The 18,621-nt window shown below is 36.7% G+C and overlaps 1 protein-coding gene across 2 annotated transcripts; it reads right to left on the reverse strand.

Moving 5' to 3' along the window:
* Positions 1–2,494: 2,494 nt before the first annotated feature.
* Positions 2,495–18,461, reverse strand: LOC136673493 (FYVE, RhoGEF and PH domain-containing protein 6-like). Of its 2 annotated transcripts, none has more exons than XM_066649000.1 (22): positions 18,264–18,461; positions 16,967–17,173; positions 15,283–16,840; positions 13,069–13,177; positions 12,915–12,976; positions 11,541–11,571; positions 9,883–10,034; positions 9,298–9,454; positions 9,092–9,179; positions 8,366–8,416; positions 8,155–8,213; positions 7,979–8,050; positions 7,709–7,777; positions 7,316–7,399; positions 6,081–6,160; positions 5,759–5,861; positions 5,029–5,175; positions 4,517–4,625; positions 4,002–4,087; positions 3,525–3,653; positions 3,023–3,165; positions 2,495–2,899 (listed from the first exon to the last, which is right to left on the reverse strand). In XM_066649000.1, exons 2-22 carry the CDS (start codon positions 17,157–17,159, stop codon positions 2,863–2,865), a joined length of 3,519 nt encoding a protein of 1,172 aa, XP_066505097.1. In that variant the 5' UTR covers positions 17,160–17,173; positions 18,264–18,461; the 3' UTR covers positions 2,495–2,862. The 2 variants fall into 2 exon arrangements, with proteins under 2 accessions (XP_066505097.1, XP_066505096.1); XM_066648999.1 differs by having other exon boundaries at positions 4,002–4,090.
* Positions 18,462–18,621: the final 160 nt, after the last annotated feature.

The raw sequence follows: 18,621 nt of genomic DNA on the forward strand, positions 1-18,621 counted from the left end.
CCCTAACACAGATCAGCACATATCGAGAGAGAGAGAGAGAGAGAGAGAGAGAGAGAGAGAGAGAGAGAGAGAGAGAGAGAGAGAGAGAGAGAGAGAATGAGAATGCATTACAACTTTCTCCCTTTACATGCTGGCCTATAATATTAATTAGTTCTATACAATTAAAGCTGGAGTTGGTCATTTATCTATGTTTTTTATCTATGTAATCTATCTATTTATATTATCCCAATAACAATAAATAAATCGTATTCTGTGATAATACAGTTTTTTGTTGCAGCCACAATACTTATGCTTGCATGCTAAAGAAATAATAATAATAATAATAATAGTAACAATAAAAAATAATGACAGATGTAATAAAGAATTTTTTGTACTCCCTTCTCCAGCTCTGGTCAGGCAGTGTGTGCTTGTTTTTTGGGGGAGCAGTTCTGAAAAATGGTTGAAGATGCGGGCTGGGATTTTTTTCAAAATCGTATTCTTCTACAAAATTACATAGTTCAGTTTACAAAGCCCATTACATAGAAAAAAAGAGTTATTCACAAAAAGTGTGATTAACTATACATATGGGTTATTGCAGGCATCACACAGTCACTCTCTCACAAACAGGAATTTTGTATATTTATCTGTATCTTTATGTGCTTGGTCACTTGACACAGCTAACCCAGAAGTTCCCACTATCAAAACACCTTGTTTTCATTCATTGTCTGAAACCGCTCATTCAACTCAGGAACACACCACAGAGGGGGTGTCAGTCCTTTGCAGGGCAGCACACATTCACACCTATGAACACTTTTTGAGTCGCCAATAGCTTACCAACGTGTGTTTCTGGACTGTGGGAGGAAAAGAGTGCACCTGAAGAAAACCCATGCAGACACGGTTAGAACACACCAAATTGCTCTCAGACAGTCCCCCAGAGCGGGACTTAAACCCCCAACCTGCAGGTTCTTGGAGCTGTGTGAGTGCACCACTACCTGCTGCACTACCGTGCTGCCCAAAACACCTTATATGGAAGATGTTATTTTGTTTGCTGCAGACATAAATGTGACACAACAAAATAGTACAATAAAACTATTATCAAATGTGATTTTCAGTTTGCTTTTTGTAGTGGATTTATATTTGAAAATTTAAAAAAGAAACTGACATATAATGTAACTGACTCCGAAAAATGTTGTGCAATATTACAAAGCAACAATGGAAGGGAAACATGTTTCAATGAAATAAGTGGCAGTTATACAATTCCTTAGGTACACTTTTGTGTAGCTTATCAAGAATTAAATTCCAAAAAGCAAACATTAAAATCCATTAAAACAAAAAAAGGCAATTTAAACAATTAAAATAGTGCAATAAAAGGAAATACATAAAATGGGTAAAATAAAACATGAAAAACACAATTAAAACATTTTAAAATGATACAATAAAAGAACTAAAGTGTTGTAAATAAGCAGACAGTACAATCAGCATGTGCTAAGCAGATATAGAAACACATCTAGTATGCTTTATGTATGGACTTTATGAATGAAATACAATATAGGACCAATCAGATCAGATGTCCTATACTTATATTGGCCTTAAAAGGTGCAGTAAGAATCAGCAATTTATACATTTCCACTTTTCAAGTGTCAGTGCTAATGCAGAACCCAATAAACATAATTTTCACACTAGTATGATGAAATAATTTCACACAAATTACAGCCTGGAATTAGTGTTGAAAACTAGCTGAGAATGTAGTGGTGTTGCTAAAGAATTTACAATTTTATTTACTGCTTAACACGGATTTTGATATATAATTTATGCAGATTTTCAAACCTGTTATGAAATAGAATTTCTCAAACTGCGACTGCATTTAATGGCACCATAATAACATTTATCTTGTAATTGTATATGGTTATACCTTATCATGAAATTTATCATGAAAAGGCTCTAAAGAGTTGACTAAAATATAGTGGCACGGTGGTGCAGCAGGTTAGTGTCGCAGTCACACAGCTCCAGGGACCTGGAGGTTGTGGGTTCGATTCCCGCTCCGGGTGACTGTCTGTGAGGAGTGTGGTGTGTTCTCCCTGTGTCCGTGTGGGTTTCCTCTGGGTGCTCCGGTTCCCCCCATGGTCCAAAAACAAACGTTGGTAAGTGGATTGGCGACTCAAAAAGAGTTGGTAGATGTGAGTGTGTGAATAATGTGTGCATGTGTGGCCCTGTGAAGGACTGGCGCCCCCTCCTGTGTGTGTTCCTACCTTGCGCCCAATGATTCCGGGTAGGCTCCGGACCCGCCACAACCCTGAACTGGATAAGTGGTTACATATAATGAATAAATTAATGAATGTAACCTTTGTAGTATGTCCACAAACAAGAGGAAGTATCTGTATGTATGCTGTGGTGGTGTGACTGCCATTTTAATATGTAACCCAGACTGCTTACCACTTTGTGGTGTAATGAAAGGGATCGTGAAGTAAAAACACAGCAGGAATTTGTATGAAAAATATATTTATTTAGCACCTGAAATCACATTTTTAAGTTTCTCTACCAATTATATATTCCACACCAAAAATATTATGTACAAGTTATAAACATATATAAAATAAAGATTTTTTTCCTGGAGACAAACTGGAGAAAACTCTACATTCAAACATCACAGCTGGTCTAAAATCAAAGTCAGTATAAAATATTTCAGGTTCTGATAAGTGTCACAGTTAGACCAACCTCCTAGTATGGGGTTGATAGGATAGCCTCATATCAACAGTTTTTTGTTAAATTAAATATTCATGTAAACGTAAGTGTAGTTTTAACATTTTAAGCTTTTAAAAAAAAAAAAAAAAAAAAAATGGTATTTGAATTATACATCTGTGTTGACAGTGATTGTGATGACGGCTAAAGTACAAAGGCCTCATGGAGCGCTTCAATCCACCTGTAATTTAAATGAAAGAAAATATGAAATATCGTTTCACATTTTAGGTTTTCTTAGTAGTAAAGACTTTAAACTAGTATTCACTGCCAAACTACTACTTTATGAATTCACAAGCAGGCCTACCTGTGGTAAATATGGCTGTCATCTGTTCTAAAGATGTAGAAGAGTTTTTCTTTGTGGTAAAGCTTGAACTGCTGAGAAGATTCAGACTCATCTTCTGTGACTGAGAAGCCAAGCAGAGGCAAACTCTCTAGGGCTACAATGTCCTGAAAGTGGGATTATATTCCAACATAAATAAATTTTAAGTATTCAGAAACAGTGTTGTAGCCTGTTAAAAGGACACTCCAGTGTTTGTAACATCTTCCGAATCTGTTGTTTGTGGTCACATACCACAAAACATAATGTGACACATTTCCCTGTACTTAATAAAAGAAAATTCAGGTCACTGAGACTTTTAAGGTAAGAAAAAAAAAGACATAGGGCAGCTGCAGAAGCTACTGTCTTTTGGTTTATAATATGTTTTAGTTCAAATGTGTTGCAATTGACCATAATTTACAGAAACAGTAGAAAAACACTGGAGTGTTCCTTTCTAATCTAACATTTGTTCAGATTGCTTTTCACTTACTTCACTGGCAGCATATGTGTATAAGACTTTGCTCTTGATGACAAACCACAACCTCTTCCATTGTTTCTTATTGGGCTTCATCCTCTCCAGATAACTACTCATAGAGGAGTCATCTGTGTTTGCTGAAACCTTCAATAAAATAGCGAATGTGTCAGTGAGCATATAATTAAATGAAGCAACCAAGTAATCAAGTGGTTCATAGTTTCTGTCCTGTGAAATAACAGCAATGCACCACAGAATTTCCTTCCTCTTTGACATTTAATTAAGATCTTGCTAAGCTTAAGAATGTTATTGAAAGCTGCTTCATGAAAAAAAGAAAAGCACCAAATTGTTTCATACAAGACCAGATTTATAGCCACTAAATTTATCAGAAGGATTATCATTGTCACATAAGAAACAGCAACTAAGATTAATAGTATTGAAATAAATAAATAAATAAATAATGAAGTCATGCATGAACTTTCTTAGTTTTCATACCTCTTTGAGGGCTGCTGGGATCTTCTTTTGCTTTCTCAAATGAAAGCCTCCAGATGTTTTAGAATTTGGAGAAACTACACCAGCACCTGCTGTGAATGAAAGGGGAAAATGAATTCACCCATTCAAGCATCAATAGATTTTTTTCAACCTAATCTCTACAGGGAATGGCCAGTAATTTAAATTCTGTGAAATCTGAATAAACCATGGGCCTGTTCTTAAATACACCAATACAAATGTATGTGATATATAAGAAAGACAGGACCGCAACCCCATTACAACCCTCTAACAGTACAGGTATTAAGATAAGGCATATAGTTTAGATTCAAAATTTAAATTCCTCTTGTAACAGTTCTTTACTATGTACAAAGAAAAGCATCACACTTTGTAATGTGGTATACAGCTAATTAAGAGTTGTGAAGGGGTATTTTCTTAGGTTGCCTGTTTTTTTTGTTTGTTTTTTTTTTAGATCTTTCAGACTATCATTACAATAAACAGAATTATAGACAGTATCAGACCTGAGCTGTTATTGTGAAGAACCTCAAAACACTGATCACACACTCTTGCTGGCTGATTCTTCAGATACTCCAGAGGGTATTTGTTGGTTGAGCAGTCCTGACATACCACCTGGAACACACAGAGACAAACTTAAGATGTTCACCATTATTCATTAATTAATTGTCTTTAACCACTTATCCAGTTCAGTTATCCAGTTGATTCGTGGTGAGTCCGGAGCCCACCCGGAATCACTGGGTGCAAGGCAGGAACACACTCTGGAGGAGGGCGTCAGTCCTTCACAGGGCGACACACACCCACACATTCACTAATACACTCACACCCATGGACAATTTTGAGTCGCCAATCTGCCTAACAACGTGTTTTTGGACTGTGGAGCAGGGCTTGAACCCACAACCCCAGGACCCTGGAGCTCTGTGACAGTGACACTACTGGCTGCGCCGCCATGCCGCCCCGTTCACGTTCATTTTGTTACATTTATTATTACAAAAATCCTGTAAATGTTTGTCTGTACCTTCCCACAGGCTCTGCAGTGATGTCTCCTCCTGGTCAGCGTGAACTCACAGGTGCAGATCATGCACATTGTGGCCCTCAGGTCTGGGATCCATATAGGAGCTTTAGAGCCCAGCTGAGCCCCGGCATCCAATCCCTCTTTGTCTCCCTGTGTGAAGATACATTATGGATCCCATGATTTGAGCAGATGGTATAGTGTTATCTAAACACACACGGCAGTAAACCTATTAATACTACGTAATATGTTTTCATGTAAGCATTGGTGTAATATCCAGAAGCTATCAGAATAAGAACTAAATTATTAAAAGTACTCTTTTTCAGGATAATAATAAAAAAAAAAAGTTCTATTTTTATACAGAGACTTTCAAAACCCAGAAAAGTTACTGAATTACATGTAAAATGAGTAAATATTACTATTTTTATTTATTTATTTTTTGTTTACTAGTTACTATTCATGTCTGTTTTTGTAAAGTCAGTATCAATTAAATTCCCGGACCCTGAGACACTATCAGTACACATCATGGCCTTATCATGAATATGGGTGACCTATTGATCCATTGCTAATGACGTTACAAAACACGTCGTACCTTCAAACAAACAAGCCTTAATTATTGGTGAAAAACAAGTTATAGTCCAAAACCTCTAGTGCATTAGATAGTAAAATGGAAAATAACACATTGGTCCAGTTGAAATATGTAATATGACATGCAATAATGAGTCAGTAAATTTACCTCTTCATGGATTTTGTTTGAGCTGAAAGAGGTCATTTTCTTGGTGTAACTGTCGATAGCATTAGAGATGGCCTCTAGCCATGCATCTCGAATGCCAGGAGAACTATCATGTAAGAAAGAGGGTTAGTGACTACACCAAGTCTGTCTTTTACATTAAAGCTTATGATATGGTTCATTTTCATTCTATAACAGTACAGGTTTTAACCTAATCTTTCACAAAATCTTATTAATCATTTAGCTACATGTGATCCAGCTATAACTATAAAAATATCAATAATAATTTGTATACTATGTATACTGGGACTGCAAGTAAAATTCTTACCCAGCAGATAGAATAAAGGAGCGTTCAACACTTTCAATGTTCAGTTCATTCTGATAACCCTCCTGACTGGGCTTACTGACCTAAAATTGAAAAAAGCAAGTCAAAAGTTCAATAGCAAAAAACAGGCATATTGCACCATATCTACTCTATATGTAAAGGCCACTTCAAACACATGCAATTTGATTAAAATACTTATTAATTTCAATTCTGACATTATTTTTCAGAGTGAATATAAAAGCCTGTTCATTTTACAAGAAAATTTCTCTTATTCTCCTGAAGTTCAGCATAATTAAATGGTAAACAATGTAATTCTGAGTGGTATGGATGTGAAATTGAATTGATCCAGGGTGGGAACTATATGTCTTTCTTTGGTGTAAAGGTTTGTTTGTGGTAGGTTTGTTTTCTTAATGGACACATCTTTGCTTGGAGAGTGATTGTTCCTTCAGAAAGTTATAGAGACATCAGATAAGGACTTGTTTTTCTCCAAACTATCCTACCAGACATGGTGTAGTAGCCAGTGGTAAAGGCTATCTTAGATGACTATGGACTTTTTGACTCCGGAGTTTGACTGTTTGCTGACTGAGTTAAATAAGTGTTTAAATATGTTTAAATTTTAACCAATTAAAGTGTCTTTATAATTGTTTTGATCTGTAAAGATGAATCATACATTTTTGCAGATTTGGTCTGATTTATATGTAATTCATAAAAGTATATCTACTTTGTCCAAACCTGTGTGGATTTAAGCTTTAACTGGATTAAGAAATCTGATGGTCTCCCTCTCACATGATTTTAAGTCTAATGTCTTGATAAGCTCAGATAAAATATCTTATTTTTATTAATAAGTTTTCCGGTGTTCTGGCAGTTTGTATTATGTATTAAACGTTATTTAAATTTTAATTTGTGGTCTTTTCTATTTAGATGCAAAGCACATAAACAAAGTTGTAAATACATATTTAAAAATGATGGGCCTGCAAGGGTTCTCTAGTAAAGAAAATGGTTCTATATAGAGCCATGAAAACCATTTGCATGATAAAAGGGTTCTTTGCATTGTGATGCATTCTTCAAATTAATGGAGAATGCGTTATAGATGGTCCTATATTGCACCTTTTAGAATGACTTTGTTTATATCTCAAACATGGAGTTGAGCAGTAAATTAATTTAGACTAAAGAATTCCCCTTTAAAGTCAAACAGATTTCAGCAGTAGGGGGTGCTCCAGTTCCTCACTTCAGCTCACCTTCATCCCAGCCAAAGACAGTTGGTTGTTAAGTTTGTACTGTCCTGACTGGAGTGGTGTAGTGTACAGCAGTGTGTCATTAAACTGGCCAAGAAACAAAACACAAACAATGCTGTAAAAGTCACTAATGAATTCATCAGAACAGCCAACCACATAAAAATTAAAAACAGAACCGAATCAAACTGAAATGAAAACAAGAATACAATTCAGCCCATTATACAAAAACAATATAAATAATTGAAGATAGTATGAAATAATATGAATAAATTTTATAAAAATCCAAAATTATGTAGAAAACAGTAATAATTTATATTACAGGTTGAATTCCACTGTCACACAGATGGATTTACACATAAAATAGATACATTGGGGTTATATCTAATTTTCACTTACTAGGAAGAACATTCGAGGCTGCATAACTTTTCTAGAGAGTTTCATCAGCGTTCCCTCCTTCAATAAGACCTGAAAGAGAAAGAAGGGAATTAATTTGCTTATGCATATGATTAAAACTCTAATCACTTTTTTTTGTTTTTTCCTTCTGAGCTTCTATAGAACAGAGCTTCTGTAGCCACAACCAGGAAGTTCAAATTCTCTTCAGATCAAAGTAAATAAAGCTAGAGAAAAGGAAACTGGAGTTTCAGGATAGGTGAACTTAGTATTTACCCTCCCAGGCTGAACAATCTCATGATGTCCCGACAGGCTGCACTGGACTTGCATAACTTTCTGGAAGTTATCCTGTTACAAACAATCAGAGCGTCTTTATCCTCACACCTTCTCAGGCCACACAGAGCACAGAAACTCAGGATAAAAGACCATTCTCAAGCTAACGATCTTCTTACCCCTTGTCTCATGGTCTCATTGGCATGGGTGGCTACATCCTTTACCAGCATCAGGGCAGCTGGAAAAAAGACAGGATATCATGATCTTATTGACACAAGAATAAAATGTCTGATCTCATGTTTTGTTTGTTTAGAATATGCCAGTTTCGACCCCCCGGTGTTACAAAGCCATGTTAAAAAATGAGAGCTGCATGAAAGGCCTTGTTTTTACCTTGTGTGTCTTTGTAATCTGGAGAGTTTTCATTGAGATTCTTCAAATAATCTGCAAAGGAAAAGTGAAAAAATGACATATTAGTGCCCTTAATATCAAAAGTAATGTTGGAAGAGAAAGTGTCCATAAAACTGCAGTTAGCTCAGAACCGTCATGATAGGGTGATAATGTGTGAATGTGACAGGGCTAATTGTTTCAAGCCTTAACAGTTATAGAGACTGAATAATAAAGTAAGTCTGTTCAGGAACATGCACTGCACAAATAGAATTTTTTTTCTGTTTCTCAAAACCTTATATGGTTTGATGCTGGGAAGGAAATACACATATATTGCTGCATTTAACAGAAATTTGGTTTTGGAAAATGTGTTGTTTGCAGTTAAATCTCATTCTACCACTGCAAAGAAAAACACATTCTCAATATTATTTGGAAAATAATAAAAACATTGGCCAAAAATCATTTTTTATTTCTGCAAACCACAGATTATTAATTATTCATTCATAATTTTAATTATATAAAAATGAAAGACAAGCACCAAACCAGTCGCCAGCATTCTAAACTATGACCACTGCTATATTTTTAATAAATAATAATTCATAAATTATCCTTTTTTCTGGTTAATTGAATAGGGAAAAAATTAAGGGTACACATTTCACATTTCTGTGGTTTCTTTTTGGGGATCATTGACAGAATGAGTTAGTTGTGGAATGCTTCAGGACTCAGACTGACCTGTGAGGAGCAGCTGGTACTGAGGAAGCCTCTGAACAGGCTTCAGCATGTAGTGTTTCACTGCCAAGTTAGCGCAGCATGGACTGCTCTAGAGTATAGAGAGAGGGAGTGGGAGAATGCCCTGACCAACTGCATTTAGTATGACAAATCCAACATGCTCAGTAAAAATGCGTGAGTTGGAGAACAGGTTCTGTCAGTGTAATTACCTCAAATTCCCGAACTACTTTAGCAAACGCCAAGTTCTTCTTGCATTGCTCCTCCAGTAGAGCCACATTCTTGTCAAACTCACAGATGTAACTGGAGTACATTTTCAGATACGGCCCTTTCGTTAAAAAGATATCAGCTATGGCTGAGTGCTCATTCCTAATCCAACAAGGAAACAAGATGGCTGATAAGTTGCAGTATCTTCTGATGTTGTATTCATTCATTAATTCATGGTCTGTAATCGCTTATCCAGTTCAGCCAACATGGAAACATTGGGCGCAAGGTGGGAACACACCCTAGAGGGGGCACCAGTCATTCACAGGGCGACCTACACTCACACATTCACACACACATACCCCCTCACTCACTCACACCTATGGCCACTTTTGAGTGCACCAGCCAGCATGTGTTTTTGGACTATGTGAGGAAACAGGAGCACACAGGATTTAGTGGGGCATAATGATTTATTAGTAAGGCATTGCCCCACTAAAAGGCCCCCCTTATGTAATGCATTGTCTTTTTTGTTTGTTTATTTTTAGATCTTAGGTTGCTGGTGTCCAACTGTAATGATGGTGCAAGTATTTTACCAGTTTGCCACACGATTCTCCAGCTCACTCAGTAGGTTACAGTTCAGCTCGTAGAGTTGTGGCAGTGAATACAGGATCTGGTTTAGGTTCCGTTCTTCAATCACAGGTTTCCCAGCCTGAATTGAGGCCTTATTCACTGTATCCCGAAAGGTCTATAAAAAAAGAAAATCATTACACACAAGCAATACATTTCCATTATATGCCATACACCGCTCTTCCTTTCTCAATTTTTTTTATTAAAAGTCTGATACAGGAAAGAAAAAAAAATAAATAAATAGATCCAGTGCCCCAGGATCAGGCTGTTTTCACTTGCATAAAACAGGTCACACATACCATGCATACTCGGATGGAGGAAAGTACCTAAACTTAACTATATTAATTATTCTATGAGTAGTAGCTTTGGCTTTGCAAGGTTTCACTTTTATATTCCATAAATTATTCACATACCTAAATTAAGTCAACAGCATGGAAGTCCTCACATACAGGTAAAGCCAAAAACAATTAAAAAAAAAAATAACTGCCACAGACAAGATTTTAGACAGCTCTGCCTGTTACTTAAGCAGGGAACAAACATAAACAGTGACTCAGGACAGACAATCAGGAAGTGTTTTTTTGTTCTTTGGATTTTAATTTAATGATAAAATATAGTTTTAACGGACTAAAGAAAGTTGCATTGAAATGTTTGAGTTCAGGTTATTTCTGCAAGGTCGGTGAGTTTTGACAAAGTGTAGGGGTGTTATCTTTAAACATGCATAGTTCTATTTCTGTGCACAAGCATATTTAAATGTGATTTAAGTTAAGATTATATTTTCTCCTCTGATGTTCACTTCTCACACTAAGGTGGTTTTAAACCACAAACAGTCATTTAACATTACCATAATCAATCTCTACCAATAATTAATTAGACATCTTTTGTTCTTGTGTCTTTTCCACTGATGTATGTTAACGCCTCAGTCAAAACAATAGAGGGGGCTACACTATTATAGATGGAACAGGAAGATATCTAAATCTCATAAGATGTGACATTAGACACAAAAAAATTATAAATGATGTGCCTTAAAGCTTATTTTATGAATATGAACTGAGAAGGGGAGTTTTGAAACAAACTATATTCACATATATACATGGGCCCTTGAAAAGATGCATAACCCTTAACCTCCTGCTCAACGTTTTGGTAGAGCACATGAGGTCATTCATTATATCTTACTGAAGAATGTAAAAGGACATTAGAGGGTTAAGCAGAGGTCTTTAATGTTGCTATTAAATTAACAATGGAATACAATGTAAACAAGGGCTTAGTCTTAGTTCTTTTTTTCAAATTTTAAATTTGAATGGGTGCAAATTCATTGAAGGTTTCTATTGTAGAAAAAAGGATTGATTCTTAAGGCCAAGAATTTTTGACACATTACGTTGTAGTCGTAAGTGCAATAAGATGCTGGCAAGACATTTGCTCTTGAGAGAAATTTTTTCAACAGTGGAGCATTGTGTGGTTTTCCAGTCTAGAGAAAGGATTAAAGTCCGGTGACAATCTTAACCACATGCCTTACATTCATTTGGTCATTAACTACAGCATTATATAACCATGACCAGTTTCAAACAATCAAAGAAACCCAAAATTGCAGAGTCATGAGAAACATGTGTGCTTAACATACACTTACAATATGGAGAAGCTTCAATACGTCCACAAACCTGAAAAGAGAACAGATTAGTTCAAATTAAGTACAGGATACCACAAACAATTGTATACAGGCATACAGTGACATCAGTCAGTGGTTATAAAAGAAAAGAACATGTTTTACATATCAAATTTTATACTGTTATGATGTCAGCTGGAAAATGCCAAATACTATCAATTTTCAAATTGCCAAACTGTCAATATAATCAAGTATCCTTTCCAAAACATTGAAATAGCAGAAACATCACCTTCATTTTAGCAATGGACTATAAACCTGGGCAGAGGGGCAAGTGTCAATGTGAAAACAGATTTCTACCATCACGTCAAATAAATAAAAAATTATCCGAAAAATATTTAAACTGACCAAATTCAATTGTCCAGGCTACCATTTACTATTTACGTTTAGTAAAACGGCGATCACCTGACTGCAGTGAATGTGTCCTAATGGACTCTAGTATTAAGACATGCGTCTGGATCTAGTCACTGGTTAATCAACTCTGTACACACACACATACATCAAAGTCAATGAACATCTCCTTGAGTTCAGTAAAACCATCAAGAAATGAAACATCTGCCTAGAGCAGGCCATCCTCACAAACTAAGAGACTGAGGGGAGAAAGAATAAGAGGACTAGAAGGAGACTAGTGAGGTAGGGTACCAAGACATCCATGGCTGCTCTGAAGGAGTTAAAATTTCAGCTGAGATGGGAGAGACGTTGCATATGACAACTGTTTCCCAGTTCTTCACCTGTCAAATCCTTAGGGCAAAGTGGCAAAGAGAAAGCCATTTTTAAAGGAAACTGATTAAATCTCCACTACAGTTCACTCAAATGCACGTGGGAGACTCCAGTACTTTTGGCTGGACATGAAAAGGGCAGTTCACACACAATCCCCATGCAACCGGAAAGAACTTGAGAGCAGCGCTATTGTATTGGTGAAACAGCAAGGTAAATGAATGAGATACATAACCCAAGTCACTGGAAATATTTCCACAAGAAAGTCTGGAAGCAACTTTTTATTTAAATAGAAAACTATTTTTTTGTCAACATTATGAGCTCTTTATGTTGGTGTACCTATCTGCACAAGATTACAGCTGAAAATGAGTCACATTGGTTAACATTAGAAATGTTTATTTATGTGCGCTGTAGTTGTAAATGTAAACAGAAGTGTTGAGATCTATGGTATTCCTGTAACCGAAGAGAACAGGTAACTACAGATGAATGAAAAAAATTAAAGCTACAAATATCAGGGATTTAATAGGGTTACCCATGCTATCAATAAATACATATATACTGTCAGTCATGCCCCAGAAGAGAATCACTGTAGTGACTGTTCTTCCTGTAACTGTAGAAACTCACACTTTCTCTGAACTCATGATCTCGTTAGCTATGTGAGCCAGCTTGGTCCTCTTGATGTCATCCTGAAAGAGAAAGTCAAAACAACATTTAAACATTGCAAACCTCGGCAGTGTTTGTAAAACTCTCATATGTAAAACCAGGGAGACCAGTGTACCTGACTCTGCCCCTTGTCAGAGTATGAGCTGCCATCTTCTTCTACTTCAGAGCTGCCATCAATCTCTTCTTCTGAATCATCTGAGGTTAGCATCTCCTCATACGCATTCCTGATGGCAAAGAGAAGATGAAAAGAAAGTCTGGAACTGTGGTCAGTATAACTCGGGTGACCAATTAAATGTTTACAGAGAAGGTTATCGACCAATAACGGTAGCTCTACAGTCAGACCGTCCAATCAGATGATTTTAGGCTACTTCACCACTCCCCCTTCTCACTAAGCGAACCAATCTGAGTAGGGGAGGGAGGGACTACTTTGTGAACAAAACGCTTCTCCAAATTCTATGTAAACTCTAGAAAAACAAAATCCCGGACGTTTGTGAAATTCCGCCAGGACATTTTTTTAAGTCTAAAAAAGAGGACATGTCCGGGTAAAAGAGGACGTTTGGTCACCTTAGTATAACGATAAAAGAGCAAAGTACCCTTAAATTTAAGAGTAGCAAACCTAAAATCAAAACGGGATTCCAAATTTTGCAACTATCTGAGCAATGGCCCTATCATTAGGAGCATAACTGGAATCATACTCTCTGGGTGGGTAGGATGGTTTGCTCACTTTCTCTAATATATATATACACTATAGCTATATACTAGCTGTTGCTGTGTTCTGTTAGCTGACATAACAAAACTAGACCGTTTGCATTCTCCTCCAAACGTGTTGAGCTGTCCAATGGTGTAATGTTAGTAGCAGCTAAAAACAAAATATGCAGTTGCTGGCTTCATGTTTTAGAGGAGGTGAAGCATAAGCTAACCTTCACCCTCTAGGTTTGGTAGGGTGGAAGGAAACAAGAGTAAAAGCAGGGAACAAAACTGGTTATATATATATATATATATATATATATATATATATATATATATATATATACACTGGTTAATTAGGAGTTTCCAAATATGCACTAGTCATACCACCTGGTATGAAAGCTGGTATGAAGAAAATGTATTCACTGGTAGATAGTACCATTAGCTATTTATAAATATTTAAGTGTAAATCACTTCTACAAAAAAAAAAAAAAAACACCTTTCTTTTCTTCATCGTTTTGTCATCAACTGGAGAAGAAACGTAAAGACCCTAGATTGAGATTTACGTAAAAGTTAAACTACTGTAACTCGCTTGTTTCCTGTTAGAGAGGTGTGACACATACACATAGCTGCCATATTTCCATTTTTTGTGACACAACAGCAGCATATTTTCTTGAATGTGTTGAGAAGGTAGGTGTTTAGACCTGAGCTTAAATATAGCCCTAAAGAAACCTAAAAGCACTCATAGAAATTTCAGACGTTCATAAACATGAAACTTCAAATGCTTCTGCATCTTACTGGAGGAAGATTGTATTTTGACCAGAACCTAATCACTTTATTTGTATTTATTGTAAATATTAATTCTGACCTTTATGTTTTATTATTGTTAAAACAGATTTTTTTACTCCTTACATTTCTATTTAGACATTAAAACTTACATATAAAAAATGTCAAATCCAAAGAGATTTTCCTCCCTTGCCTCTTGCCAATCAACAGATCTCAAATGCAACAGAATTTATGGTTTTAATCAAAACACACATTCAAATCAGTGTAAAATGAAACTTACCACAACTATGCCAATTCAACTTTGTGAGGAATGGTACCACCCATTAGTTGCAGAATCACCACCACATCAGATCATAAACTATTTTTAAAACATAAATCTAGATACATTTTGCTTCCACTCAAGCATACAATAATGTACAAAAGCCAAAGACCACCCTTCATTCAATTTCACATCCATTAAAAACACTCATTAAAAATGATTTTTTCATCATCAGGGAAAAGAAATGTGTCCATGTTTGGCTTTTATTCATTCATTCGTTCATTTGTTGATGTCCTCGATACAATGTAGTCACTTTAAACTTTAAGTCACTAAGTTTTCTAAACTTATTTCTTTTCTTTGGGCTCTCCTTAAATTTCTAATTTACAAAATAAAATTTTTCTCTCAACTGTAGTTTCTCTGTATATTTTCATCCCCTAAATGTTACAGTAAAATTATTCTGTCAGTGAAGACATCACTCTACTGGGAATAGTTCACTTTTGTCAAGATTCACTAATAAATTGATGTGAACACACTGGAATTACATGGGTTTCGAAATGTTGTATTTATTTGAAAGGTCTGTTAAAGCACATTTCTTACCTTCGATTACCGTCAGTGCATCCTCCAGGAACATCTGGTACTTCATACAGGTTTTCTTCATTATTGGAGAAGTATGTCTGTTGGGTTTTGTATGGTTGTTGGGTCTGTGTCCTTGGACTAGGAATATTTTCATACAAATTAAAAACTTCTCCATCCACACTCTGTTCTTTGGGAGATGATGGACGAGGTGCAACGTGTGTTTTAGGCGCCGTCTCTTTGCTATGGACAGTGAGGAGATGTGATTTATACTCCGGTAACTCAAGTTGGTACACATACTCTTCCACTGATGACACATCTTTGGCTGTGGTTAAATCAGGAGCCTGCTTTCTCTTGGACTTTTTCACTGGAACATCAAGGTCTACTATCTTCTGCCGGGAGGTCTTCTTATGAAGCATATCTGCTGGTGAAAATGACTTAGATTTGGGCCTCAGATTTGAGCCAAATTTTTTAGTTGGTGTACTGTTGTTACATTCTAGATGTCCAGAGTTGGATATCATTTTTTGATTGCCTTTCCCTTCCGATTTTCCTACAGCAGTGACATGGGGACCATTTCCTACATGTCTGGGATCACTCTGAAAGATACTTCCCTCAGTCATATTTTCTTTGTTTCTGTGTGGTTTTTGGAGAGGTTCTTTTGCTGTGGTAGTTTTAGGTATCGGTTGCTTGGGCAGATTCTTTGATGTGGGATGCTGGTTTTTCTGCACATTCATTTGTTTTTCCTCTAGATCTGAGTGTTGGTTTTCATTACTACATCTTTCCAACTTCATTGACTGTTGCTTGTCAGCATCCAGTGAAGGTAACTGCATGGGCTGGTTCTGCCTTCGTTCTAACTGAGGTGACCTCCAACGTGGATAAACTGATTTATCATGCTGAGTTTCAGCATCTCCTCTTGTAGATTTATTCCCATTTGCAGGAGGATGTAAGTAAGTCATAATAAGTCTTTCTTTTTCAGACAGAGCTGTCGTACTGTGCTCCAAAACATTAAACTTTCCCTTTGCAGGGCCTTCTGAATCCTCTGAGATTAAGTCAGTTTTGTCCAGCTGTTTTGTGTTTATGACTTTTTGTTTACTGTGCACAGGCAGTGGTGGAGGTTTTCTAACATGTACCACATCATGGGTTAAACTGCCATTTTGTTTGCCAGAAGCATGGTTGTGATGTATGTTGTTTTTTAGGTCTTTGTCTGAAGCTTTTGGTGGTGATCCTATTACAGTTGCAGGGTGGACTTTTGCCCCATCATCACTGCTGTAAAGTTGTTTTTCGTTTACATGTCTCTCATAACCTGCCACTCCATTTGCTACAGTGTGATTGTGCACATGTTGTATACCTCCAAGGCTTTGAGTATGGAATACTCTTGTTTGCTTTGGCTGGTCACTGGAAGGGCCTTGAACAGAGACCTTAAGCGGAGGGGTCAAATCAGTGACATGCTGTGCTTTGGTCCTGGCCCGTGGCTTGGGTGTTTTGGGTCCTTCAGGTTGACTGTTCAGACATGTTTCAACACATTTTCCATAGTGGATAGGTCTTCTGCTGTTTTCCTTAGGACAGCACTCATCGCACTTCCCTTTGGCACAAACACAAATTGGAATGATGTAATCCCATTCTGACTTTTTGAGCTCTGAACAAGGTCCATTCCTGGAATTCAGTAAATCCACATGACTAGAGTTTTCAGACTTTTGTTGATACTCACCGTTTGATGCTAGCGGAGTGTGTTCTAAAGGAGGAGCAGAGCGAAGAGGTGGTTTGGGTGCAACTGCAGGTTTCAAAGCGCTTTTTAGTGGCTGGGAAAATTCTGGGTTAAGGGCGGGTTTGGACACCTGAAGCAGAATTGGTTTTGGTGGTGGAATAACCTTTGGTTTAGGGGCAACAGGTGGTCTCTCCATACCTGCTGCAAGCCCTAAGAGCACAGACAAACAATCAGATAACCTACAGGTAACAATTAGAGAAAGGCAGAGTAAGCCACTTCTGGAGAAACAATGAATTTCCCACAGGAACACAACACTTCTTACAAGTTGCAGTAAGAGTGTGGTGCAATTTTAAGAGTCCCATTATATGATGCATGTAAAGAAAAAACATAGTTCCCTTTTCAGTGTAATTGAACCACCAACAGGAAATCTAGCTGTAAGACATGTCAAGAGAAGACAAAGCAATGTCTCGTGAGAACGTCAGCTGGGTTAGATAAAAATCAGTCAGACCCAGATTTATCCAGTGCTTTAATGATTAAGCCAATGATTTACCAGTGATATTGCACTGTCAGGGATCAAATATGCATATATTTAGTGACAAGCTGACATACTTCCTTACATTTATGATGACAGCTGTCAAATACATTTTTTTTTCAGTATGACAGACGTCAGCTGCCTTAAAGAGCTGAAGTAAAATATCATGATTAAGAGTCAAGTGACTTAGATAAAAAAAAAACCTCTCTGACCCAGGTTATGCCAATGCTTCAGTGATTAAGCCAATGATTCACTCTTGATATTGCACTGAAGTCCAGTACTATACACATATATTTAGTATGTATGACATGCTGAAACACTTTCTTGCATTTATATATATGATGACAGCTTTCAAAACAGGACTGACTGTGATTTATTTAGTTTTTATATATATATATATATTTATAGACAGCACATAAACATGTAAAAACACTGTACATATATAACAAAGTGGGGAAAATGTAAAAAGTCTGGCACAAAATTAGATTAAGCTGCCTTAAAACAGGGTAAATTCCTCATTGTCGTTAATGATATTGGTTAGGTTTTATGAATTGATCACAGTGCGATTTCTAGTCTCGATTAACTATTTATTCTATAGTAAACAAAGCTGCTTAATGAAAACATTACACCGGAGAGTAATGTGACTATTAGTTAAATATGATTTTAAGAGGCAGACGTGGCTGTTGACAAGTAGGATTAGTAAAAATATAGAAAACTACTTGAAATGGAGCCGAGCGGTTAATTAAAGCTATTTCGACGCTTACTCACCTGTTCTCTGTTCTCTCCAGGAGCGGCAGTAGCTTCCTACTCACCTGGTTTCCCCTCCATCCTACACACTGTTTACTCTGTTCTCCGATACATTCTGAGGTAAAAATCCCATTCAGTCCTTCGTTAAGATATGAATTTCCTCACAACACTAGTTCAGATCATTGCTAGGTCGAAGGCGGAGAGACTTTCCGACCACAATATCCCTTTCTAGAATAAGGCATACTTTCAGGCACCTAAAGACGTTTATTCTTAATCCCACCCTTTTTCCGGCAAGCCCCGCCCCGGTACACCTTATTTGGCCAGTCAAACCCGTACGTGTGAGAAAAATTACTAAAACTTTATAACTGAAAGTTATAAA

Source organism: Hoplias malabaricus, chromosome 17, assembly GCF_029633855.1.
Source record: "Hoplias malabaricus isolate fHopMal1 chromosome 17, fHopMal1.hap1, whole genome shotgun sequence".
Lineage (NCBI taxonomy): Eukaryota > Metazoa > Chordata > Actinopteri > Characiformes > Erythrinidae > Hoplias > Hoplias malabaricus.